This window comes from Limulus polyphemus, unplaced genomic scaffold, assembly GCF_000517525.1.
Source record: "Limulus polyphemus unplaced genomic scaffold, Limulus_polyphemus-2.1.2 Scaffold1567, whole genome shotgun sequence".
Classification (NCBI taxonomy): domain Eukaryota; kingdom Metazoa; phylum Arthropoda; class Merostomata; order Xiphosura; family Limulidae; genus Limulus; species Limulus polyphemus.
Genome location: NW_013667177.1, coordinates 134,936 through 162,033, shown reverse-complemented (window position 1 = coordinate 162,033; position 27,098 = coordinate 134,936). Strand labels below are relative to the sequence as shown.

General features: G+C 30.9%; 1 protein-coding gene across 1 annotated transcript in view; it reads right to left on the bottom strand.

The window, feature by feature from the left end:
- The window catches only part of LOC106464133 (nucleoporin NUP188 homolog), a 112,407-nt gene that overhangs the window by 3,762 nt on the left and 81,547 nt on the right, over window positions 1-27,098 (bottom strand). Inside the window, exons 26-34 of the mRNA XM_022391813.1 lie at window positions 25,087-25,185; window positions 18,120-18,263; window positions 14,657-14,794; window positions 10,613-10,687; window positions 9,783-9,922; window positions 7,527-7,605; window positions 6,852-6,983; window positions 4,476-4,537; window positions 1,670-1,799 (exon numbers count right to left, since the gene is read on the bottom strand). Of these exons, the coding sequence (XP_022247521.1) occupies window positions 1,670-1,799; window positions 4,476-4,537; window positions 6,852-6,983; window positions 7,527-7,605; window positions 9,783-9,922; window positions 10,613-10,687; window positions 14,657-14,794; window positions 18,120-18,263; window positions 25,087-25,185 (999 nt within the window). The remainder of the gene's footprint in view (window positions 1-1,669; window positions 1,800-4,475; window positions 4,538-6,851; window positions 6,984-7,526; window positions 7,606-9,782; window positions 9,923-10,612; window positions 10,688-14,656; window positions 14,795-18,119; window positions 18,264-25,086; window positions 25,186-27,098) is intronic.

Below are 27,098 nucleotides of genomic sequence, written 5' to 3'. Positions count from 1 at the left end.
GAATTTAGGTCAAAAAATCTTTCAAGCCTCAAAAACAACCTGGGGTGGTCAGAAAATTTTCTTTTCACCCCATGCGATGAAATAGTTGAAGCCAAATGAATTTTGATTGAGCCACTGGGTTTAAAGTGATTTCTTTGATATGTGTTGTACTTATACAGCAAGCCTCAGATTAACTACACCCAGGAGAGTTACTTACCTACGTCATGCATCATGGTCTCACTTTCATGGCCAATTGCACACTACTCATCAAAACATTGATGTGTCAACTGGTGTAATCAAGCACTAACTGCTGTTTAAATTATTAATCTTTTTGATCACATTGAATAATTGAGGTAGAGATATTCATAATTTGAAGAATATTACTATAAAATATGAAAATTTCCCAGCCTTCATATTCATTTTCATTGTGTGATGTAGCATCTAATTACTCACCCAATGTGGACATCAACAAATTACAGTTGAATCATCACCAATTAAGATTATAGTACACACATGTACATGTAAAATCAAATAAATGAACACAAGAAATGCAACATATTTACATGTTTTTATTGAAATGAAGAAAAGTCACTATAGAGAGGTCGTTATACAACCTTCTGCTCTTAAATCACGGTCGTATGTTGCATCTATCAGGAAGTCGCTCATGGGAGGTCAGATCAATGAAAAGTTGTTCCATGCATAGAAAAAAAATTCATTATTGGGAGGGGTCGTATCCACCAGGGACTATTTTAGTTTTATAGTACCCATTTCTTCTTATCACAAGAAAAATGATCTACCTGTAGGTAACTGAAAGTCTCACCACAACCTGTATATAGTCTTTCACATGAACAGAAAAACAGACAAAATTATTATAAGTTTCCTTTCAACTTTTTTTCTCTTTTCCCTCCAATATTTAGAAGCAATATAATGGGCCATATTTTGTCTGCAAGGTATGAGTGAATAGAAAAAATGAAGTGAAAAAGAATTACCAAGTTGCAGGATTCTAGTCATAAAGTTAGGACTAATAATTAATGACAAATGGTTCATAGTTCTTAATATTTTTTACATCTTTTACTGCTCGCAAATCTAAGTTTTAGGCAGTATTATATCAACCATTTGTTTATTTGGTTTTATTTCCTATTTTTTATGTACTCACGCTTGTACGTCAATCTTTAATAGTTAGGAAATTTTAGAGTTCTATAAGTGGCTAAACGACTGTTGACATACTTATTCAAAGCACCTGTAGCCACCAGAAAAACAGTAAGATGTTTTTAAGCCTGATTGTCATTCTAATAAATATAGATGTTAGTTTCTTTGTGTGTTGACTTTGTGACATTAAGTTTAATCATAGTTCTATAATGTAGAAGTAATAATGTAGAAAATTAAAAAAATTTCAGTGTTCAACAAATGTAACCACTTTCACTACTGGGTTCTTAGTATACTAAACTGAAATGACAAATCCAAGTTATAAGATAATAAACAGTTCAATGATTCAGTTGTCTTTCTGAGCTTCAGTATTAGTCCTCTGACTGAAGTTAAATAATAACCCTAACTGACTGAACAACAGGTCACCACCTTTTAGCGAGTGTTGCTTTTGAAGTAAAGGATAAGACAGTTTATGTGGGATTTTCACAATGTATTTAAGTTAAAAAATGATCTTCCAAAATTATAAAATTCAATATAAACTTACCAGTTCAGCACCAAGTTCTCTTCTTAGTAATTGTTTTTCTCTAGGTTTCAATGCAGGATGAAGAAGACAAAGCACAGCTTGGGATAGCAACAATGTCAGGCTTGTTTCTAAGACATATTGAAGATGTAACCTATTCAAAATATTCCAAATTCAATTAATATCATTATAATAAAAATCTTTAAAACACAATCATAATTAATTTAACCTCACACACTCATCAGGTTAACTTTCTTTTTAAGAGACATACACTACATTAACAGTGCTGGGAAAGAGGGGTGTTGTGTGTTTCATTGCTAGGGGTCTCCATATTTATTGGAAGTGGGCTTATATCCACTTTGGCATTAATTACAGCAGAAACTTTATGTAGAGTTTAAGTGCTGTCCTGTAATAACTAAACTGTTTCAAGTCTTGGGTAATAATCTGAAATTCAAGCATGTAGTTTCCAAAAATGTACGTGGCCCAAGAAGTCTCCAGTTAACCCCTCTCAACACGGGGTCGGTCAATTTTGACTGACCATATGACCTCTTTGTACTCGTTTAAAGTTTTTATAGATTTAATACTTCTAACTTTTAATATAGTGTGTATAGCTTCATAAAATTTGGCAGTTGTTCAGTTAACGTTACAAGTCTTTCACATGTATAACTACTATCCACACCATAATAAGTTGTAAATCACTTGGGGCACATGCAGCTCATGTTACACTATCAAATTACATTATCTACATGCTGCTCACGAAACATTATTATTATATTATTATTATTTATTTTACCTTATATAATCTTAACTAACCTAAAAAAAGATCCCTTGCAGTAGAAAGACCCAAAATTTGTCAGTAATACACAAAAGTAAATCATATACCATAAGTGATATAAGGTTTCTAAACTGATAAAGCTTGAATAAGTAACAAGCTTAAACTGACATTCCCCAACATATGTACTGTAAATACCTGCATATAATTCACACTTTCTTCTCAATATTTTTGGGTTCAAATATGAAGTGCAAACTATATGAGGGAACAGTATTTGTGGGGCAACATTTTCAGTCAGAAAGGTGACTCAGCACATCTTATATTCTGCCATGATCATTGTTTGTTGTTGTCAGTTCATTGGAAGTAAAAAAAAAGAACCACAACACAGAGGAATAAACAAAACTCTGAACTTCTGACATTTATCTTTTAGGCTTCAAGCCATACATGTATAACATGTTTATTTTGTTAACCATAAGAACTGCACAGTTTATATGCTGGTATTTGATTATAATGATCAGTCAAAATATAATCAGACAAAACATTTTCGATTTTTGAAAGCTTTCTTACACTGGGTTGTAAGACGATTTTACTACCTTATGCTACAATATATTCACAGCAACATTCAATCGGAGTCACTCTCCTATGCTTTATGTACAGGGCATTGTATAAAAACACATACATATAAATTATAGTTAATCATAAGTTCAGAGTTTGTTTGTTCATTAAGAAATATGGCTAATTAGTTGGCAATGATATTCACTCACACATGCACATATAGTTACTAATAAACACAACAATACACCACTTGCTACACAAAGGCCGATCAGCTGTTAGAATGAATTTTTCCTAGTATGTGAGACTAAAAAACATACTGTGTACTCTACGGAGGGTTGCACTAGATGTGGGTATTTATGATAATTTAATTCTAATCAGCATTAAAGCATTACTGAAATATTTAATCATAAAAAAATGGTAAAGCTGAAGACAAGCTTAAGTTAATATCCAGTAGTAGTTTAAGAATTAGTTCCAACTGTTCTAAGCAGTAGATGGTTGTGTTGAAAGTAACATATCAGTTCAAATAACATTATCAATTTCCGAAAAACCTAAAATGATAACATCACTGATGTTTCGCATTTTACTTTTTTAAAAGTATTAATGCACTAACAATTAGTTATAAATGCATAAGCTTTTCAATTATATACTTTTTACAAAATTCTGAAATGTTACTTCTGTATTAATTCTTTTTGTAAAATGAAGGTACATAAGATAACCTAGGCAAACAAGAAAAACATAACATATCTTTTAAAAAATAATTTTTATAAAAATTCAGATGCTTTGTTTTATTGTCAGATACAATTTTCCAGAAAAAAACAAATTACTATAGATAACTTGAACATTTTTTTTTTTAAATCTTGTTAATAAACTTGAAAAAGCTACTTAATTATCAAAAGTGTAACAACCTACAATACATACACAGACACTAAATTAATACTTTAAGTATGATCATGTTACTTGATAATTGAAAAATATTTTTGATGTAACTTGAGATTTTTAAAAAACTATAATTACATTGATATGTGCTGTGTTAACAGTTAAGGGGCACAAGTAAAATGAGATGATGGTCTAAATGGTAAAGAAACTTTTCAAGATTATAACACTATTAAAGTTAGTTTGAAGGAGTTGCATCCAGTTGGCCTATAATCAGAAAGTTAAATTAAAAAGTTGTGATGCTCTAAAATCCAAAACTCTACAAGAATAAACTAATAAGGAGCCTAATAAGAAGTTTATATTTCTCTCATATTTTACTCCTGTAGCAATAACTGGATGTGTTTAAGAAAGAATATTATTTACTGAAAAATAATAAAAAACACATAGTCATCTCAATCATGCTAGCAAAAGATCAGTATCTCTATCATGATCTTTGGTTATTTTTACCAAGGAATAGTGGGATTGACCATCCTATTATGATGCCCTCGATGGCTGAAGGAGCAAACATGTTAGGTAAGTGGTGCTATTAAATGGAACAACAAATGAATATGAAATAAAATAATTTCATACCTTTCTGTTGGCAAAGGACCTTCTAGATGTGACAGCTTTGCAGGAGAAGACATTCTTTCATTCTGTGAATACAGAAGTACAATTCCTAAAAAAATCTTTCATGAATTTTATCACCAATACACTATATTGGCAATGCATGTTTTCATAGAAATAAAGTAGCTTCTTAATTGATGCTGTTTTCCAAATATAAAAATGTATTGCAGTTGAACAGAAACTACAAAAACATAGAGATAACATGATATTCACTTTTCATGCTATATATTTGAAGATAAATCAAAATGCACACAATGAAGCAAAAGTATAAGAAACTGTAAGCTCTAGAAATAATTAGGCATTTCATTTAAAGTGTAGTTTCTTGGTTTTACTCCTTAATGATAGATGTCCGTTTTTCTTTCCTGAAAGCAATATTCTAATAAATAAAGCATAAAATTAAAAATGAGTACAGAAGAAGTGTGTGTGTGTGTGTGATCTTTTTTGGTTTTCATGGCTTTGTAGGTATGACAAAACAAGTATGCTTAAACTACCAATATGAATTTTCAGAAAAAAAACAAAATACATTTTTTTTCTATATTATATATTTCCATTATTTTTTTTTTCTTACCGAGTCATCTAGATTTAGCATATATTATTGTTTTAGAATCATCTTGGTACATTGCTTTAAGTCCTCAAGCAAGCCTTCTGATTCTTTTTTCACGGGTAATGAAGTAGAAAAAACTGCATTATTTATTCATTTTTTTTTGTAGTAAAACACAAAGCTACACAATGGGTTATCTGTTCAGTGGCAATCATTGGTATAAAAACCTGATTTTTAGTGTTGTAAGCTTTCAGACTTACCACCGTGCCACAGAGAAAGAACTGCATTGTAAAGCAATGCACTAAAAATGTCATTTATAATTAACTGTTGATACCTAAAAAAAACATCATTCACAGCCTAAGAAGTTACAAGAACTGTAATTCTCTAGAGCACATTAAAATCCCAAGATACAGACTATGTTCAACCAGACTCTGTGACTAAGAGAATCACAAAGTACCACTATCCAAGTACACGTTCAGTACATGAAATCCCTAATAAAATTTAGGAAGTTTCAGCACACGTTATGTTATTCAAAATCTCAATATAAAGAAAGAACACACAACAAATGTTATGAAGGACACCTTATACAAATTAAATGCAAAGAGAAAAAATAAAACTATAACAAACGTTCTTCAGCACATATTATAATAACTCTAAAAAAACTGCCTTGTTTGTACACTCATCACTACCAGTGGACCGCATACTGAGTATTTTTTACATTTCTGCCAATTTTTACAAAACTGCTGTGTAAAGAAGAGAACTAAAAATGGGATGAAATCACACATTTTATATGTAAAATATGTAGAAACCCCAAGTAATTAGTGGGAATGTCTGCGATATTGATGGAATTTTTGTTTGAATCAAACATTATTAGGGACCCTTTGTAAACCAAAAAGGCATAAACATAAAAGCAATTTGGTATAAAAATAGTTCAGAAAACTGTTTAAAAACTCAACTAGATTTACATGAACCTCAATGGTAGTTTTAGGATTAATTCAATTCATCAATATAAAGAAATAACAAGTATGACAGGTGTTTACTAAGAAACATTATATTTATTCAAAACCTTAACGTGACTATAACAGCTGGTCTTCAGTATACATAACTTAAATCCAAAGCCCCTTTCTATTTATACTACAAGAATGTATCTAAACCATTATTTGACAACTCTGTGTGTGTGTGTGCCTGGTTATAACTGGACTGACTGTCACCTTATCTCAGGAAGTGACTTAGGGCGGTTTGTTAACTAGTAACTGCTATTATCACACATATTCACTCAAAGCCCAAACATAAAATAATAAAAACAACGATTCTACACTAATACGCAGTTAAGTCTCTGCTGTGAAAGAGAAAATGAGAAATCTACAGCTCAAACACATAATAATGTACAATAAATCTTCACATTGGGCTATGTTAAAATGCATAAAAACCTAATTTTGAGTTTCAGCAGTAGCAAACAACCAAAGAAAAAATAATAACTAAATGTTCTAATTAACAGGATTAGGTCAACTTTTGAGGTCATTATTCAACTGGCTACTTTTATAACACATATATAGATTTCAAAGTTCTACATATCAATTTTAAGGTCTTAAAATATTTATTTATCAACAATTTAAAAACGAAAATAAACTGGCTAGTCTTGTAATCAAAATTTCATGACATGTTGCAAGAATTGGTTTAACATTTTGTTACTTTCTTACCACATTTGAAAAGAAAAAACAAATTTGATTTCTTCTTGGTGTTTGTCCTTTTCTCCCCCTTTTCTTGAATACATTAATTTACATTAAATGAAAAACAATTACCTTGGTCAAGGCACGAACACACATATTTATACACGATAGTATAGTTCCAAAACTTAGAGGACCACTGTGTTCCACTCCTGGGGTACTAAAGCTTATGTCCAGCATGATTTGCCACTGTCCTACATCTACACCCTATTTCAAAACACAAAATATTATTTACATTTATGAATAAAAACCCCCATCAGTATAATGTTTTACAATCATGTTTTTTATATTTTGAATGAGAGGCCAACATTGTATAACTCACATATACCAGTACATTCCATAAACTATGATGATACATTCATCTTGTTACTTATTTAAAAACACATTAATCTGCCAAAGTCACTTCCAAAATTTATTTTCTTACGATTATGATAAAATATTAAAAACTGCCATTCAAAATGCTGTCCCTAATTCGCACACAACTTATTCTTCGAGCATTACGAAAAAAAAGAAATTTTTTGAGAAGTTTATTTCCCAAGAGAAGAACAGTAAAAGAGCAAGAACAACATAATTTATATTAACAGTTACTACCATTTATTTTGAATCTATTACTTAATATAAAGAGTAAAATCATCTTTCAGTATCTGAATCAATGTTAAGATGAATTATCCAAAAATGTAATCCTTTATTTCGTGCGAGTAAACATTCTACAATAAATCTTTTGTCAGAGAAAAACAACCATACTTTTACCTGATCAGATAATACTTCATATAAATGAGGACTAAACAACTGAAGAGTGGACAGACCTACTGCCAGAAGCTCCAGTAGCCTGAAAACAAAAACAAAACCCTATGAAGTGTGAAAAGCCAAAACTCTAATGACAAAAATACAAGTGGAAAAGTTCACTATTAGCAATACACTTTTGAGACCTTGTTTTTTCAATACAACAGAGACTTGACCTACAATATACGAAATGCTCTGACTTTGTTGAACTATTAAAATACTTTGTCTATTAATGAACCAACATCACAATTACCCTACATTTTTTATTATGACATTAATTACTTTACCTAAATATACATCATTGCTAAATTGTTTTGGTGCTGTATCATTATTAGATTGAATATTCAATTTCAATATAGTTCTGACAAAGGCTGCAAAAATAACAGCTTATCTATAGTGAATTAATAATTATAATGTTATTTAAAGCTATATTTAAAATATCCACAGTATGAAGACAACTAACAAAAGACTTCATGGAAGGAATATGCTGGAAAAGTAACTTTTAGCTCTTTGGATAATTTTGAACTAAAAGAATAAACTGCCACATCATTGTTTTGGTTATAATTTAGTATAGTGCCCGTCTAAAGGATTTTTCCCAACCTTGATTTCACAAAACACATTCCTAAAAACAACAACACAGAAACATGAAAATATTTTAACTGTTTTAGTGATACATTGTTTTCACACACAAATTAACCATTTAAATATTTTTTTATTATGGTTTAAACAGAAATACAATTAATACATTACAAACCACATTTTATGCATACTTACCCAACATCTTGTTGGTAACAAATCATTACAGCTATGCTTTTTATGTATTTATTATTTTTACATTTGTTTTAGCCATAAAAAAAATGAACACATCTAATTTTAAAGCTATGTCAACAAATTTTAAGTTTTTGGTTTCAAAATAACTAAAAAAAAAGAGAGTCAAGGATACCAAATTATTCTAATTATTTCTTCCTTGAAATAATTATATTTTCAGCTTAGCTATTATGGTACTTCACTCTGTTCTGAACTTAATTAATTAATACGGAGATCAAACATCTTACCTTGTTCTAAACTTATTTTGACCTTACAGATTTTCATTTGTATTAACTTTAATATTTATTTCTGATCTTTCAATAACTCATTTGTTTTCACCTTATTTTATCTAATCTTACAATAATTCACATGTTCTGAGTTTAAATGTGAGTTTAACCATCATAATCTGGCAGTATTTTCTGTTCTGAGATTAAATATTTTGATCTTATAATTCATCTGCTTTGAGCTTAACTATTCTGTTTTTATACTACTTTGTCTTCCTGAGCTTGATTATCATAATTTTGCCATATTTTACCTATTTTGTGTTATTACATTCATTATGAAATCTGATATTTTAACTAATATATCTCATATAATCTTAGCATGAAAATTCCAAACTTAAGATAATTTACTAATTTTGAGAAAAACTAGTTTCATCTTGCCTTAAATACTTTTCTCCTGAACTTACAGTTTTTAATATTACAATGTTTTGATATCAAGATAAACTAAATTGATATTTATAATTAATAACCTGTCATAAGACTATTATGCTTATTCTGTTTTAAAATGCTGTATTTCTTATTCAGTCTCTTAAGGTTTTTCCAAGGAAAAAAGTGATTAATAGTATTTCAACCATACTTTGTATCCTATATTCATTACCAATGATGCACTTTGCTCAATACGAGAGTTCATTAGGCCAGCATGGATACAACAAACACAGTAGTGGTCAGAATACTAAGGGATCAAATAAAGAAAGTTGTGTTTTAACATAAAATATGCCTAATACTATTGTCTCATGACAAATATGTGACTATTATCAGGCTTCACAAGCAAAAGGCATAACAATTTTTTTTATAAAAAAAGTGGTACCATATTTGTTTTATCACAGCTAGTTCTGATTAGCTCTGGTATTAAGCAAAACACATTGTCGGCAATGGAAATTATAGATCGAAATACTATTACACATTCTTCTTAAAATAATCATAAAGGAGCAAATAAAGAGCCTAATATGATTGGCTTACATTCTGGCATAACAGTTATTTTTGCTTTGCACATGTTGAAAGCTTAAACATTCTTATTTTACAATGATTTACATGTTAAAAAAATCTAACTTTGCTGTAACTGACTTATGCTGAATTTCACAATAGTCTGACTAACGTGTTCAGCTTAGAAAGTTTGAACAATAAAGTACATCACCTGTTTTGAGCTTGAACTAGCTGAGGGGATAGTCTCTCGATCTCTTCTGTGGACAACAATCTTTTCATAAAGTGGCTGTCTGGATCAGCCTGAGTGGTTACTGATATTAATTTTGTCTCATCTAGGTCTGCCTTAGAATGCTACAAGAACAATGTAATCAGTAATGCTGGTAAATAAACATATAAAAAATCTTTCCTGATAAAACTTTTTTTAGCTTGAATTTAGAAAACTTAAAACTTGTGTGAGAAAAACTGAAATATTTACAATACAGTGTTTGAAACCTAATACATAAAATATGAAATATTTCTCTCAATTTAGACTAAGTTCCAAGAGTGACATTACATTTGGTCAGCAGTATCATAAATTAAAAACAGAGTCACTGTTAAGACTTTTATTTGTTCAAACAATTGAAACACTTGATATATGACAGACAACAAAACGAAATACTCTACATAAGAATTGCCTAGATTTAACAAGTTTGCAATATACTGTGTCTTAAATGTATCATCTAACTTTGTATTATGTTGTTTATAACCTAAAATTCAACATTTAAAATTCTCTGATATGAATGTAAATACATTACATATTAACCAAAAGGTATAATGCAACTGAAACACAACAAATGAAAGCAGCTACCATCATGGAGCTGCAGAAGAGTGGTTATTGGATATAACGTTAATAGTATAAAATAAAAATCTAAGACATTTCATCCCACTTATTCATAATCATATCTGCTATGGATGAGTACCATTATTTTTTTTTGGTTTGTACTAACATAACTGTGTTTGAATATGCTATAAAAAGAAGGAAGACATAAATATGCAACTAACCTCTATAAAGTGCTGGAGAAGACTAGGTCTGATTAGGTATGCAGTTGCTGCATAGCAGACATTGCAAGTGTCACCCTGAGTAAAGAAGATAAATATATATGCAACTAATATTTTATACAGACATATCATACGTAACAAAACAAAACATTAACTTACTGAAAATATAACAAAAATCATCAGAATACATATCATATGTTTAGACTTTGGTAGAATTCATTAACTTGCTGAAATCTAAAACTTCTTAACAGTGGACATCATATGAATTACCGGCACTTGTCTACTATTTACACAATTAAAACATTATTGAAGCTGTACGGCTTACACTTTAAAACAACACTCTACAAGTACAGGTTTCAAAGTGATCTACGTCATCTTCAGGAGTTACTTACAAGACACTTGCAAGTCATGCTTAATACTTTTACCTTTTTTTGCACTTCCTCACTAATTCAAATATTTCCTTGGTGTACTCTTTTTTTTTTTATAATTATTATAATATATCTCACCATATATCAATATATTGACTTGCTAGTCCTTTGTTTCTATTTAATACTTCTTCTTGTGTTTTATACTTCATTATTTCTAATGTTTCTTTAATATTTGATGCTATAATACTAAGAGATTGAGCCAAAATTAAAATGGACATCATATGTAAAACCCTGTCCAGAGATTATAACATATATACCAACTCAGAATACTCATTTAACTTTAGAACTCTCCTAACTATTTTAAAGTCCATTATCATAAATACTTAAACATTTACAATAAAAATAAAGAAACCTGAAAATGGTAAAACAAATCAGACTGAGCTGGTGTATTAGTGTTTCAAATTTATCATGTAAAAAAAATGTTACAAAAAAGTATAAGACCTTTTAACTCTCTTACTATGGGCTTGGTTCATTCAACTGAGTTCGTGACTCCTTTATAGAGTTTCATACTATAAAATTTAATGTTTTATGTATCTTAACAAAATTTTGCAACCTTTCAGTAAACATTACAAGTCTTTTGTAGACAAAAAATCTGAATTTTAAATGAAGCATTTTTACTAAAAATTTCTCTGTGAATATATGGAATCAAAGTGTTGACTGCTCTGAGTGCAAAGTGATTTTTATGTTAAGATTAAAAATATTTTTCATCTGAAAATTGTCAAATTTCATTTGCGTAATCTCTAAATCCTCATAAATAAGTTTCAATCATTTTTTCAGTAAATCTTTATATTTTATCTTTTATTTTCACTACCCTAATTCTATATATATATATTGTCAATTTGACTGACCTCATAATCACCATAAAAATATGAAATTAATCTAAATTACCTTTTTTCTTTCTATAATGATTTCAAATTCTAACAGGAAAGTACATATGTTCATCCTAAATAGCTTAAAGCTCATAACAGTATACATCTACATAATTTTTGTTTTATTGTCTTTTGAATCATGTTAACTAATAATCCCATCACACAACTTTTAAATCACTCAGCAAATGTGTAGCTCATGTTGCCCTATTAAATTATGTAATGCATGAGTTACTTGTGAGCATACCTCATCAAAAAAATTATATTATTATTATTTTTATCTTCATCTTACCTAATCTAACCTAATAAATTTCTAGTTTTTACATTTTAGTACTTTTATAATAATAATAATAATAAATAAAGAATACACATTCTAGAAGTTTTCAGTTTCTTAAAACTTTCTATTAAATTTTAACAGAAAGACACTCATTTGTAAATTTCAAGACAAATGTATTACAAAAATTCTGCAGCTAGCCAGAACCACATTCATCATATTTATTTTTTAGGATACTTCCATTGAAAAACTATCATGTAATCTAATGATCTTACTTCTGTAAACCCATAATTTTTTGCATGTTCTTACAGAATTATTTTCACGATTTTCAAATAATTATCATCATACCTTATAAGACTTCAATTTTCTTAATTTTGTGGATAATAACATGGTTTGGATTCATTTTCAGCCAAAGAGACATAAATGTTACCAGAAGCTGTCACTGTCTGATGATTATTGTTTGTTTGGAATTAAGCACAAAGCTACACAATGGGCTGTCTGTGCCCTGCCCACCACGGGTATCGAAACCCGGTTTCTAGCCTTGTAAGTCCGCAGACATATCGCTGTGCCAATGGAGGGCGTCTGATGATTAAATCAGGATTTTTGGCCAGACAAATGGCAGTATCTGCTCAGGTTTAAGGAGTTAATTTTCTTTTTTAAACTCCTGGAGTACGATGAGGGTTCTCACTTCAGAGTACCAGTCAGATGCAATACTTTTTATCAGCACCATGAGTTCTGCTGTTTGTTTGTAGTTAATCATAACGCTACACAATGGACTATCAGTGCTGTGCCAACCACGGGTATCAAAACCCAGTTTTAACATTATAAGCCTTCAGACTTACATCTCTGCCACTGGGGGATAGTTTTCTGTTATTTATGTAAAAATAAGTATCAACATGTTAAATTTTTTAACTGTCTCTTTATCAGAAGGTTAACTGTGAAGAAATTAATATATGTGTTAAGTGTAAACCAAAAGTATTCCATATCACCTATCAGGAGCAGATTCAAGGTTTCACGTGTTCTAGTCTAATCAGTATTTGTGTTAAATGTAAAGCAGAAAGTATTTCATCATCACCTGCCAGAAGCAGCAACAGATTGAAGCTTTCATGTGTTCTAGTCTCATCATTATGTGTGTTAAGTGGAAAACAGAAAGTGTCCTATTATCACCTAGGAGCAGATTCAACATTTCATGTGTTCTAATCTAATCAATAACTGTGTTAAGTGTAAGGCAGAAAGTATTCTATCATCACCAACTAGAAGCAGATTCAACATTTCATGTTTTCTAGTCTAATTGGTATGTGTTAAGTGTGAAAATGTTCTATGTCATGATATAAAAAACTGTTTGGTTTAAATAATAGTGATTAACTTATATTTGTGAGTGAATATTTTATTATTTTTAAGTTTTGTTATAATAAAAGTTAAAAGCAGACAAGTGTAGAAGATTTTTGTTAACCCATTAACTGCAGCAGGAGCAGCTCAGTTGCCGTTTTCTGACTCACAGATAAAACTGAGTTGCCATCAATCACAATAAAATGGTAATTTTCGTCATTCGCATAGTTATATATGTGCGACTGACGGATATTTCCGTCATTCGCAGCTGAGCCATAGAACTTCAGACATCTGCAGTTAATGGGTTAATAACTAATCGGTGTCGAGAATATAGAAAGTGGCCAGACGACTATGTAAATAATAAATAGCATGAGACGCAGACAGACAGACAGTATTAGACAGATAAAAGCAAAGAGAATATATTTGGTGTGAAGTTAAGTAACATAAAAGTGATATGCCTAACATTTGATATATATGTTAGAGTGAAACAAACAGTAGAAAATAAAATAAATAAAAAATAAGTTTATTCCGTCAAAGCGAATTTTTAAAGTAACTGAATTAGCCTGAGTGCACTTTGACAAAGGGAACACAGGATCTTCAGAAGAAAAACCACAATTGTAAGCAATCACACCAGACTAATATTGCGATAGTATCAGAGAAAATAGTTTAGCTTTTCAACAGAGATTCTAAAGTAATTGAACAGGCCTAAGTGGACTTTTGACAAGAAGAGGAAAACTATACATATACTGATATAATGTTTACAATATGCTTATATTCTCTATAGTGTGAACACTTTATTGTACATATGTGTAACTTGTTCCAGAATATATATATTATTTGACAACAAGTAAAGTGTGTACTGTTTATTCGTCATTGAATTTATTGCTGACAAGTCACAGACACCTACTGTAGAAGAATCCTAAGCTCAACAACTACATAGTATATATTTATACTATTAAATAATATAAGTAAAAGCCATTTATTTTGACAATTGGCAAAAAAAACAGGGCCCATATACATATATAATATTATTTTTTAAAATCTGACATTCTATCCTATTTAACCAGAACCAGATTCAACGTTTCATGTGTTCAAGTCTAATTGGTATCTGTGTTAAGTGTAAAGCAGAAAGTATTCTATCATCACCTACCAGGAGCAGATTCATGGAGGCCATATGTTCTAGTCTCCATGCATGTTGATGATATGACAGCTGGTGAACAAGTGAACACGTCCCTAAGGTCTCCTGAATGTCAGCTCTATGAGGTTTCTCCATCACTTGCTGGAAACTCTATAAATATGAAAAATATAAACATACTGTTTCAATTAACTAAAGTCCACAAAACTTAAATATGTAACATACACACATGGTATATATACATATATATAGAAACACACACACTGTTTTTTCTTTCCATTTGGCAATAAATACTTTATTAATGTATTCAGCAATATAGAAATACATCAAAAACTACCAGGTAAAAAAAATATATATCATTAGAAAACTGATTGGCCATTTTGTTAGAGCTTTTTGCATATCATGTGGCAAACACTATATATTTGGATATGCAAAAAATACAGTCATATTACAGTTAATCTGCAAATCAACATGCAAGAGCACATATCCATGAGATTAAGAGGGTATGTCACTGGGTGCTCACCTAGTAGAAATGTCTGTAACTGGCTGTTCAGTTGTTTTTCATCAGTTTATCAAGAGTGCCAATCAGCACCAAACTATGATCTACTGGAGAAAGCTTTTATTATTAATCACTGGTAGCTGACTGAAGGAAAATCTTTTTGTACAGGCTTGTTATGAACAACAGATTGTAAACCAATTGACTGAGTCAGTTAAAAGTGATCAAAGATTCAACCATCTTTATTTGCACCACACAGAAAACATTTTAAATTTAATATATCAACGAAAGCTATTCAGAACATTACTTGTGTTAAATACAGACAAGAAAACATGTCTTTTAAGGCAGTAAAAGCACAAACTAGTGATAGTGAAGATTTGGAATGTGAAAGTAGTCTGTGAAGTACTTTAGATCCTTATTTTCAGTAATAACTGTAGGGTAAAAAAAAGGAGAAAACCAGAGGAGACATTTGACCCTGCTTATATTTCAACTGGAGATGCTGTGTTGTAACAGAATGGAAAATGCCCTAATAAAGGAAAGGCTCCTTGATCCAACCAGAATGTACCTAAATGTTATTACTGATTAATCCAATCCCATAATTCTGGATTTCAACAATGATGAAGATAGGCTCTGAAACAACCCAAAGTTCTCCTGTTGTCTAACCTTCTTTCCCAGAGTAGAGCAATGACAAGACTTGAAGTTAATGTTATACTCTGTTGTCAGTGCCAACTAAAGATTGCACTAACATTTGTTACAACTTCACCTGGTGGGCTAGTTAACTTGATATGTCTGAAATCTGGCTCTGAAACAACCCAAAGTTCTCCTGTTGTCTAACCTTCTTTCCCAGAGTAGAGCAATGACAAGACTTGAAGTTAATGTCATACTCTGTTGTCAGTGCCAACTAAAAATTGCACTAAAATTTGTTACAACTTCACCTGGTGGGCTAGTTAACTTGATATGTCTGAAATCTTGATACATTAGTGTCAACATGTGAGTATGGCTGTGTGGTAATCGTTATTTGGCAGGCAATTGGCTAGTTCACCTTGTAGGTCCTACACACTGATACTTCCCATCTATGGACTGGAACAACAAAAAGATGTAATACTTTGTCTTTTCTGTGAAGGTTAAAATTAGGGATATTACACTCATTCTACATAGCTAATTGCCAGTTTCTAGCCCCCCTCCCCTGTAAGAGGGTGTATAGAAATAGGCCAAACATTTGCAATAATAATCCTGTAAACTGCACATTGTTTTGTTTAGGTATATTGATGTCTAATATTAAACCAGCTTGTAAACTGTAACTTTTAAAGACGTATAACAATTTGTGAATTATTTGGGACAGTATATATTGAGCAGGGATGGTAATATAAAAAAATTGTCAAATCCTACAATGACTTTAATCATATTTTGTAAAAAGTAAAATTGTTGGATCTTAATCCATCTGAGAAATTGTGAAAATAACTTAAATATTACACTTGTCACGATTTTCTTCTCCCAACAGCTGTGAATGTTTTACTCCATATTCTTGGGTGAATGTGCTACTATCAACAAGACTTGCTTAAGTTACTTATAGCAGTTTTTTTATGTTGGTGCAATGTGAATCAATTTGTTATTAGGTAGAGGTCCTAATAATATGGCCAGTCAGCATAACTGTAAACATTTAAGTAATTGGGCACTAACAAATTTCAACGAATTACTTTATACATCTTGTGATATTACTACATGCAGGATTTAAATATTCTGACAATAGTATAATGTACTGTATCATAAAGGTTTGATTTATAAACTTTTTTTTCTTTAAAGCTATTCCATCATCATTTCAGTTAAGATGATAAAAACCCTATAACCTGAGCACTTTTGAAAGGTTTGTTTGTTACAGATTATGTGCAAAGATACACGAGGGCTATCTGCACTAGCCGTCCCTAATTTAGCAGTGTAAGACTAGAGGGAAGGTAGCTAGTCATCACCACCCACCGCCAACTCTTGGGCTACTCTTTTACCAACTAATAGTGGGATTGACCACCACATTATAATGCCCCTATGGCTGAAAGGGTGAGCATGTTTGGTGTGATAGGGATTTGAACCTGCAGATTGCAAGTCGAGCACCCTAACCACCTGACCATGCCGAGCCCTTTTGAAAGGTGGACCTTTCAAAAGCACTCGGGTTATAGGGTTTTTATCATCTTGTATCAAGACTTCTTGAACCTACGTGTTTCTGGAATCATTTCAGTTAAGGTACTTTTAGTTATTAAAATATTTACAAGCAATGAGCTTTGAGACTTGATGAATAAATGCCTTTCATATTATAAAAAATAAAGTTTCATATAATTAATACAATTAAATAAAATTGTACATTTTATAAAAGTATTAGTATCACAAAGTCCAATGTTTTAGTAACATTATTAAAATAAATGAGTAAATTAGAGTCATAGTAAAGTTACTATATTTTTACTGTATTCTGACACAAAATCATAATGCAAAATTTTATTTTTCAATGCTCATATAAGTATACTACAATAAAGGAAATATCCGAGGTTAATTATACGGCCCTACACATATAAGGCTTTATGACTTTCAGATGGCATGTAATTTTTTATATTATAATACTTTATACAAGCCTTATGGATCAAGGTTGGTCAGTGTTATAATGGTGAATTAAAATTAACAGGATTATACATAATGAGATATGATACACTTCATTTTCCTATGTTTTAATATATTTAATTTTTTTAAAAGTAAAAATACATAAAAAAACAAAAATTATTGTCCTCAAGCACTAATTTGCTAGAGTAAAACACTATCAAAAACATTAATACATTTTAAGCTTTCTACACAGACAAAAACAGGATGTTACCATGGATGGCTGAGGTATGAAAAATGTATATACTGTTTGTGAGAAACACATTAGTCAGACAAAGAAAACATACAGCTAGAAGACACATACACACATATTCAATATATTCTACTGTAAAACAGCTTTACCTTGTGCATTCTCTCCAGATGAGCCCCAACAAAATTGAGAGCATCTTTGAGAAAAAAGTGTTTCAAGGTTTGGAGAAGAGAAGCAACAAGTTGTTGAGTAAGTTGATAGATGTCAAGCCACTTCACTGGCAATTTCCCCGAGCACTATTAAAATCCACATACAAGTTTAAAGTAGCTAGAATAACACACATAACTCAAGAAAAGACAAGAATTACTAAGTATTGTCTTACAAACTGCTTATATTGAGAATAATATAAATATTTAAACTGTGAAGATCTGAAATACACTCCAAATAATAGTAATAAAACACAAACAAGTTACACAAAATAACTGGTTAATTTCTTATGACTTGTTTGAACAAATAACAATACATGGAAAAACCAGAAAGCTAGGATTTCTAGCAATTTGTTTTAATAGCAGTAATGATGTTAAAATATTATCATCAAAATTTAAAAACTTGATGAACAACAAACATTTAAAGTGCAAGTCACCATCAGAACAACAAATTTCTAAGTAACTGCTTCTTACTACAGTGACAAAAAGCTGTTTCTCCAATTCATATAACAGGTGCATGATACAAAATATGCCTCAATCATGATGTTTTTTTCTTTACCATATTCCTTCTAGCCCATTGTACTTCGTGATTTTTCCAGCATAACTTGCCACACCAGAGAGGTGTCATTGACCTACCCTGGTTTTTTCTTCTCAGAATGGAAAGACTTAATCAAACTTTTTGAATATTATTTAGTTTCTGCTTAAAATAATTCATATAATTTGATTTTGAGTTATTATTTCTTTGATTTTTTAAATTGTCAAATTTTGTTTTGACAATGTTTTGTAAAAAAAAAACATTAAAAAACACTTCTTTTTGTCTTAGAATTAAATTTTTTTAAATACTATTTTTTAGAAAGTTACATTTTATATATCTGATCAGTTTCAACTTGTTTTGCAAACGGAAAAAGCCACCACCTTTGGCTATAAGTCATACAAAACCTGGCAAAAACTGATAAAGATTTATCAGTAACCAATGACCTCACCTTTAAAAAGCATAACCATTACTTTTGTCAGGCATTGTATCACAATTTTTCTTCACAATATTATTGGTCAAGATAAATTTATCTAACCTATATGAAATCCAGTTTGAGTCACACCACACTTGATTTCTTGAAATAGGAGGAGTCAATAAAGCCAAAATGCATTTATCCATTATCCAGTGTCTGCTCATTATGATTTTAGTGTCAGAGATGCAAGGAGGTTGTGAGGAGGAGGGGCATCATGAACCCTTATAAGTGTAGTGAGTGTTGGTATAATAAGCATAAAGTAAAGACATAGTGTGGGATCACCTAGCCTAGAGCCAAGTGCATAAAATTTTTCATGAAAGTAAAAACATCGATTCAATTTTAAACTAAAATCGTTTCTGAATTAAGCTATTTTCTGTCATATCACAAACATTTGTAATAAAAACAAACTTATTTAATTGACGGAGACTCTAAATTAATAAATGAACAAATATTTTTCCAGTTTTGTTGTCTATACATTTTATTTTATACTTTTGTTGCTAAGCGACATGATATAAAAGCCATTGTTGGAATGCAGTGTTACCAAAATCCACTGGCTTTTCTATATATTAGAAGTTGTTACTCTAACTGATTTGTACCAATAATTATTCTATGAATATGCCATGAATTCATTTCATGAATGATCTTAATTTTTATTGGCTCACAAAGGAATTTACCGACATTTGACTGCCTCAACTGCACTATTCTGCCTCTTTGTTGGTCGAGCTTGATTTTGCAAAATCTATTTATTTCAGTTAGCTATTAAATGTTAGGATAGAGTATACTCTGGGGGGGGATGGTGGGGGTGGTAGCACTTGCCCAATCATTTTTGATCTGTATCTAATAAATATGGTTTAATTTCAATAAACATTATGCTCTTTTAATGTGTCAACAGAATCACTAACAGTAAATGATAAACTTAAATCCTAGAACAAGTGTGTCAGATCCAAACAATCTAAACACATTATTTCTAATAGTTTTACATGTATCTGCTAGCTCCTATGTAAAATATTTAGCTGTTATTATAAAAGGGCTTAAAATGGTGGAGGGTGAGAAACAACTGACTGATTTTCAGTATATATATTTTTTAATGCTGTTTATCATTACAGGTGGGTAAGTTTATGTATTTTTTATCATTGTTATTAATTTGTCTGTATAATAAAATTATGTAGAATATTTTATCCTGAGTAAAAATTGTAAAACAATTTTTTATTCCCGTGCAATAACAACAACAATACCTCTTTTTTTACACCATTGTAAATGCTCATAAAAAATGACATATACATGCTAAACTTGCTTCAAATAACACCTAATTTATTAGATCACACAAATTTTCTTCAATGATGTTATCAACAGCTGTCCAGATCTTCAGGTACCATCAATACCACATGAGCTGATATACTTCCATCCAATGAGAAACTAGCAAATCAGTGACATTACTCCAAGGTACATAGTTTCACACCTGGATCAGGCAGCACCTTAGGGAGTCTTGGTCTTTCCCTCATCAAGTGAAAGTGTATCTGTGTGCATGTCATGCTTAACCGTGCATCATTGCTTCAGTTTCAATCTATACGAGCTTACCTTTTCAAGTTTTATACGATACTTCCATCATGGTAGATAGTCACAGACTCACAAGTTCACCACCCTTAATTAACAAACAGTATAAATGATGCACCAAGAAGTAACGAATCATTTGCACGGCAATACTTTGAACAATTTAAAAAGCAAGAATCCAGCAAATGTAAAAAACGTAATGCAATAATTCTGTGCAGAGGATAGTCTATCAGTGATTGATTTGTCATTTATGGAATAAACAATCAAGAGACCTGCTACAGTTAAGTGTTCTGCTGAAGATGACAGTGAATCAAGTGATGTAAAAAAGAAGTCAGTTCAACATAACTAGGTTCATGTGAAAGGAAACAGGGGAAGAAATTATAGGTAAATTTGCAGCTGTTGATGAATTTTTGACAAACACCAAAACACAGAGTGAGTTCGTTAGAAAATTACTATGTGAAAAGGGTTTCTCTTTGTCAAAAAAATCTGAGCCATGTTATGGATCTTGTGCACAAGAAATATGATGTAGCTAAAAGAGTGCATAAATTCGAAGATTAACACAGGGTTAAGCAGAAGGTCCAGGTTTAGTCTGTCTATTGATGAGTCTACATCACTAAAAAATTACTTTTACCTGAATATTAATGTACATGCAAGTGGTAAATTTTGGAACTCGTGAATGATGAGGATTTTTGGTTCTATAACTTCTAAAACTGCCACTGAGGCTGCAGGAAATAAGTTAGCTGAATTTAATCTTTTGTTAGAAAAAGATATAGTTGCACGTAATACAGATAGCACAAGTGTAATGTTTAAATTTTGAAGGTTAATTAACAGTCAATGTCAGACTCATCATCACGTGTTACCCTCATGGAATACATTTAGCTGTATGTGATGTTTTGTACAAGAAGAGTGACACATTACTAGAGATCAAAGCGTCAACAGATGAGTCTGATGAATAAGTTGAGTTAGAATTAAAACAGGTGGAAGATGCTATTGATATGATAACAGATCATTTGGTAATGGATGCTAACAAATTTGTTGATTCAATTGGTGAAGATGAATGTAGCAATATAAATATCTCCATGATCATTAATAAGGTTAGAAAAATTGTGAGAATGTTTAGAAAATCTCCGCTGAAAAAATAAAATCCACAGTGAACATGGTAAGGAACTTATGTTGAAACTCGACTTAAAAACAAAGTGGAACAGCTTGTTGGCTATGTTACAGCATTTTTTGGAGGTAAAAATATCTATTGCTAAAGCTATGCTTGACTGTGGAATTTAGCAGAATATTACCAAAAAAAGATTTAGTGATATAGTGTCTACATTGCAGCCAGTAAAAGTGGGAGCAGAGAGGTTTGGAAACAGAGGAGCAACACTTTTATGTGCAGAGGGAGTATATACGTTTATTCTTGATGAGCCGAGTGAGCAAAGTTCTCCATTTTCGAAACAAAATGCAGGAATCTCTCAACAAAAGAATCAATGAAAGGTGAACAAAATGTTGGTCGGGTATTATAAAATACTTGAACAGGAAAACTATACGATAATTATAAAGGCGAACAAAGAGGACTACTCAAAATCTGAAAGATACACCTCATTTGTCTCTTTCTATACGAGGTTGGTCAATGTGAACAACCTTGTTACCACAAAGAAACCAGAGTTTCCATACTACAGTTTTTAATATGTTTGAGAAGATTTCAGTAAACATTACAAGTCTTTCATAGATAAAAAATCAGATTTTTAAATTACCTATTTTTACTAAGTATTTGTCTGTGAATATCTGGAGTCAGAGTGCAAAGTGACTTTCGTCTTACGATTAAAAATACTTTTCTTCCTTTGAAAATTTCATTTGTATAATCTCTAAAACCTTCTAAATAAATATCAAATGTTTGCTTTTTCAGTAAAACTTTATATTTCACTTGTTATATTCTTTACCCCAACTCTCTTTGGCCTTGGTCAAAATTACCAACCTTGTAGCTACCATAAAAAAAAAGAAATTAATAAACCCATACTTCCCTTTTTTTTTCTTTTTAGAATGATTAGAAATTGTAACATGAAACTAGAGTCATTTAGCCTAAATAACTTAAGGCTCATAACAGTATTCTTTACTTTATACTTAATTTTATTGGTTTATTGTCCTTTGAACAGTGTCTAACTAATCATCCCACCATACAAGTTGTAAATCACTTGGCAAACACATAGCACACATTACCATATTGAATAATGTAACACACAAACTACTCATAAGCATACCTACTGAAGAATTGTTATTATTACTTTTCATTATCTTACTTAATCTAACCAATTAAGTTTTTTGTTTTGTTTTTACAATTTAATTACTTTTATAATAATAAATAAATAATATACGTAAAAGAACCAGAAATACAGTACTTGGACCTCCCGTTTTTCTGCTGTCGGTTATCAATTAAATCTAAGCCTAATTTTTACTTCATACCAATGGTACTAGTACACTAAATTTTTATTTACTTAAATAATGCTCCTAATAACAAGCACAAAGAAAACAATGTCCTATAACTAATATCATTTAACTGGCTTTCTAAGCATGGCTAAGAGCCTTAAAATAAATCTCTAAGATTGTTGGCCTGAACATAGTGAGAAAAATTTGCAAACTGAAGATGAAATAGACAATATTCTGTAGTGAAAGCAACATAATATGTCATTTGATAGATTAAAAATTTGCCTTTCTAATGGTTATAAGTATTATAAAACATCAAAGAGAACTATTGGCAATTACTGAAAGAGAAGATATGGCAAGTGGGTTTGATTTTCTACTTTTAGACTCAGGAAACAAACAAATAAGATTGAAGGCTATACAAATTAGACTTTGCCTTGGCAATATTTATATTATAATGAGTAATTTATGTGAAGTTCTGTACTTCAGAGTGGGGTACTAAATAAATTAGAGAAGGGAGAAGACCTAGAGAACAAATGTCACAATTCTCATACTAGAGGAAACGGAGGATTTTTTAAAAATATTTCCTTATGAAATTAAGAACTTAAAACTTATATAATAGTAAAATTTTATTTATTAACTACATTTTGATGCCAATTTTATTCATATACATTGATAATAAGGTAGTTTAATTGAGTCATAGCACGTGCACTTTGACCTACCCATAGTGAGAGGGTTATAGCTCAGTGATAAGTCTGAGAGCTTATTATGCTAAAATTCAGATTTTGATACCCAAGGGGGGCACAATACAGATAGCACACCACAGGTATTGAAACACGATTTCTAGCACTGTAAGTCTGCAGACATACAACTGTGCCCCCGGGGGGCATGTACCTTTTTTTTCTGGGGGGGGAGGTAACAACAAACAAATACATACACTGGTTGTAACAGGATTAAAATTTTATGCAGTAACATTATATGGTTTTCAAATTAAAAAAGGTTTAATCAATAACCACTCAACTATTTCAAACAAATTCTTAAATGATGCCTGAATTAACTACAAATCAAAAAATTTGATCTGAGCAGTAACTATGGGATCTTAACATCAATATTAGACAACAGAAATAAGTATGACAGCACTTTAGGAAACTATTGCTACGCTGTGACTGTGGCATCCTGAGATAAATCTTAGGCAACTAAAATAAATAATGAGAAATCCAGAAGACATTTCTTCTATGTTTGGTTTGGTTTTGATATTTGTACAAAGCTACTTGATGGCTATATGTACTAGCCATACCTAATTTAGCAATGATAGACTAGAGAAAGGGAAGCTGACCAACACCATTCACTGCCAACTTTTAAGCTACATTATCAACAAATAGTGGAATTAACCATCACATTATAATGCCCTCATGGCTGAAAGGGTAAGCATGTTCAGTGATGGGGATTCTAACCTTTGACCTCACAAATTGCAAGTCAAGCTTCCTAACCACTAGTTCATGCCAGGCTACACTAATCCCGTGACTGTGAATCTAGATATCATAAACTAAAACTAATTACACTTAAAGCCTAGAAGATAGGCCTAAACTGTGACTGTGGAATGTTGATATAAATACTATACACAAGAACTAAGAAAGTCTACCATCTAGAAAGCAACATGCACTACGACGTCTCATTATTGAGATAAATACTATACTCTAGAACTAAGTATAAAAATATACAGCCTAGAAGACCATCCACATTGTAACTGTGCAATATTGAGATGAATACTATACTCTAGAATTAAGTAGGAAAATTTAAAGCCTTGAGATAGATTTGCTCTAGAAGTGTGGATCTAGATATAACTACAAACCACTAAAACTAATTGTGCCTAAACTGTAACTGTGGAATGTAAAGATCAGTCCTGTACACCAAAATAAAGAAACTCTACAGACTAGAAGATATACCTGCAATGTAAGTGTGGGATCTTCAGATGAAGTGTAACAACTAGCAATGAGAAGAGTAACTTGATCCATCAGACCAGCAGAACACAGTGCTTCAGCAGCCTAAAAGTAAGAAAATATATAAAGATTGAATGAAACACCAAATTTCATTAACACTTCAAAATGTGTAGGATACAGTTTTTGTTTTTGTTAATAAATTGGTTTAAGTTAGTATAGCACAAATGATTCCTAAACAGTACACTCAATGGTGAACTCTGTATAAAGTAAAAGGTTGTTTCAGTCTTACAGAAACTAAGAGAATAAGCTACATCATGCTGGTATGTTATATTTTCTACAATAACAATTTGCACTTGTACTATATATGAATAAATGTGAAGTTTATAAGGTTATGACAGTAAGCCTTTTTCTGCCTGGTTCCTTTTTTGCATTCTGTTTTTATAACTCAGCAAAAACTTTAAGAGCCAATGTTATTTTTCTAATATACACTGAGCCTTCACTTACTCAAATGAAATTACAATCGCTAAGCCTTACTTCCTGGTACACAAAAGAGCTTTTGGAATGCAAAATTACTTTTACTTCTCAATCATGTAGATAAAAACTTGCTAATGCTAGAAATAGTTACAAGTTACAACATTTGATCCATGTATATGTTACTTTTGTCTAACTCAAATACTTAAAAATTACATTTTTTATTATAGTAAGATCGAAAACAATAACTGGTCTTTGAGTTAGTAAAAGTATCTAAATATTCCTTAGAGCAAAGATAACATTTAATGAGTTCTATTTGTGCTTTCTTCCAAGCTATCAATCAATTTATTTGTTACGTTTATCCACCATATACTTTTAACTAAAATGACATAAGACAGATGAAAATGTTTTCTTTCACAATTAAAACTGTTCAGATGTGCATTTCCTGGGCCAACCCTGTTGATGCAGACTCAAAATTAATGAGAGAGAGAGAGAGAGACTGGTAATGCAAAATTGATATGAACTTATAATCTCATTTCATTTTCTGAAATACTAAGCAATGAAAAACAAACATTTACAACATTCAGGAAATAGGCGGCATCTTTATCTTTTCATTATCAGGCAGTTGTTTTCCAGTCTAACCTATTATATTAACTGTGTTCATGCATTTGGTAATATCATAACCAAGGGTACTTGTAATATATTAAATGTATTTTTTTTAATGCACAGATCACATGAAATACCCTACCAGTACATGCATGTTTCTTTAATATGGTAGAATAATTGTTGTTTGATATTGTTTGTTTAACCTGTGTGTTGCACAGAAACTCAATTATCCTGAAAACACATTACAGAATTACATTTTATTAACAATGTTTCCTGCAATAGCATACCTATATAGCTATTGTTCTGAATGCTCTTCACCTGAATTCAATGCAAGACATATTAAATAACTAATATTCTGTTTTTATTATAATGCAAGATTGTTTATATGCTTTGCATAATAAAACTTTCATTTAGTTTGTTTTAAAGGTAAAGAAATAGAACAATAATATCTAAAATGTCATCATTCCTTCCTTTTATTTACTCAGATATAGATTTCTGTTGTTTCCACCACTATTAAAACTGAAACTATCATAGATAAGGCTATATTTAACTACTGCTTTTCCAGACTGATTAACTTGGATGGTGAGGTAAATATTCTCAAATGGTATGTGAGCAAAAAGGTATCTTAGATCACCAAATAAATAACAATGATATTATCCAGCTGTATTAAGCATTAGGTCGTGAAGAAATTAATGTTGCTTTTTTTTAGATGAAAAAAACCTGAGCAACTTATATATCAAAACAAAACATTTATTAAATGAAATAGTCTCCATTCTTATTGATGATGACGTTAATGCTCTGATTAAAGAAATCACTTGGCTTTGAATCAAAAAACATGTCAATGTCCTTTTTAACATCTTCCACACTTGCATACATTTTCCCATTAAGATGGTGTTGCAGCGAACGAAAAAGATGGTAAGCTGATGGTGCCATATCTGGAG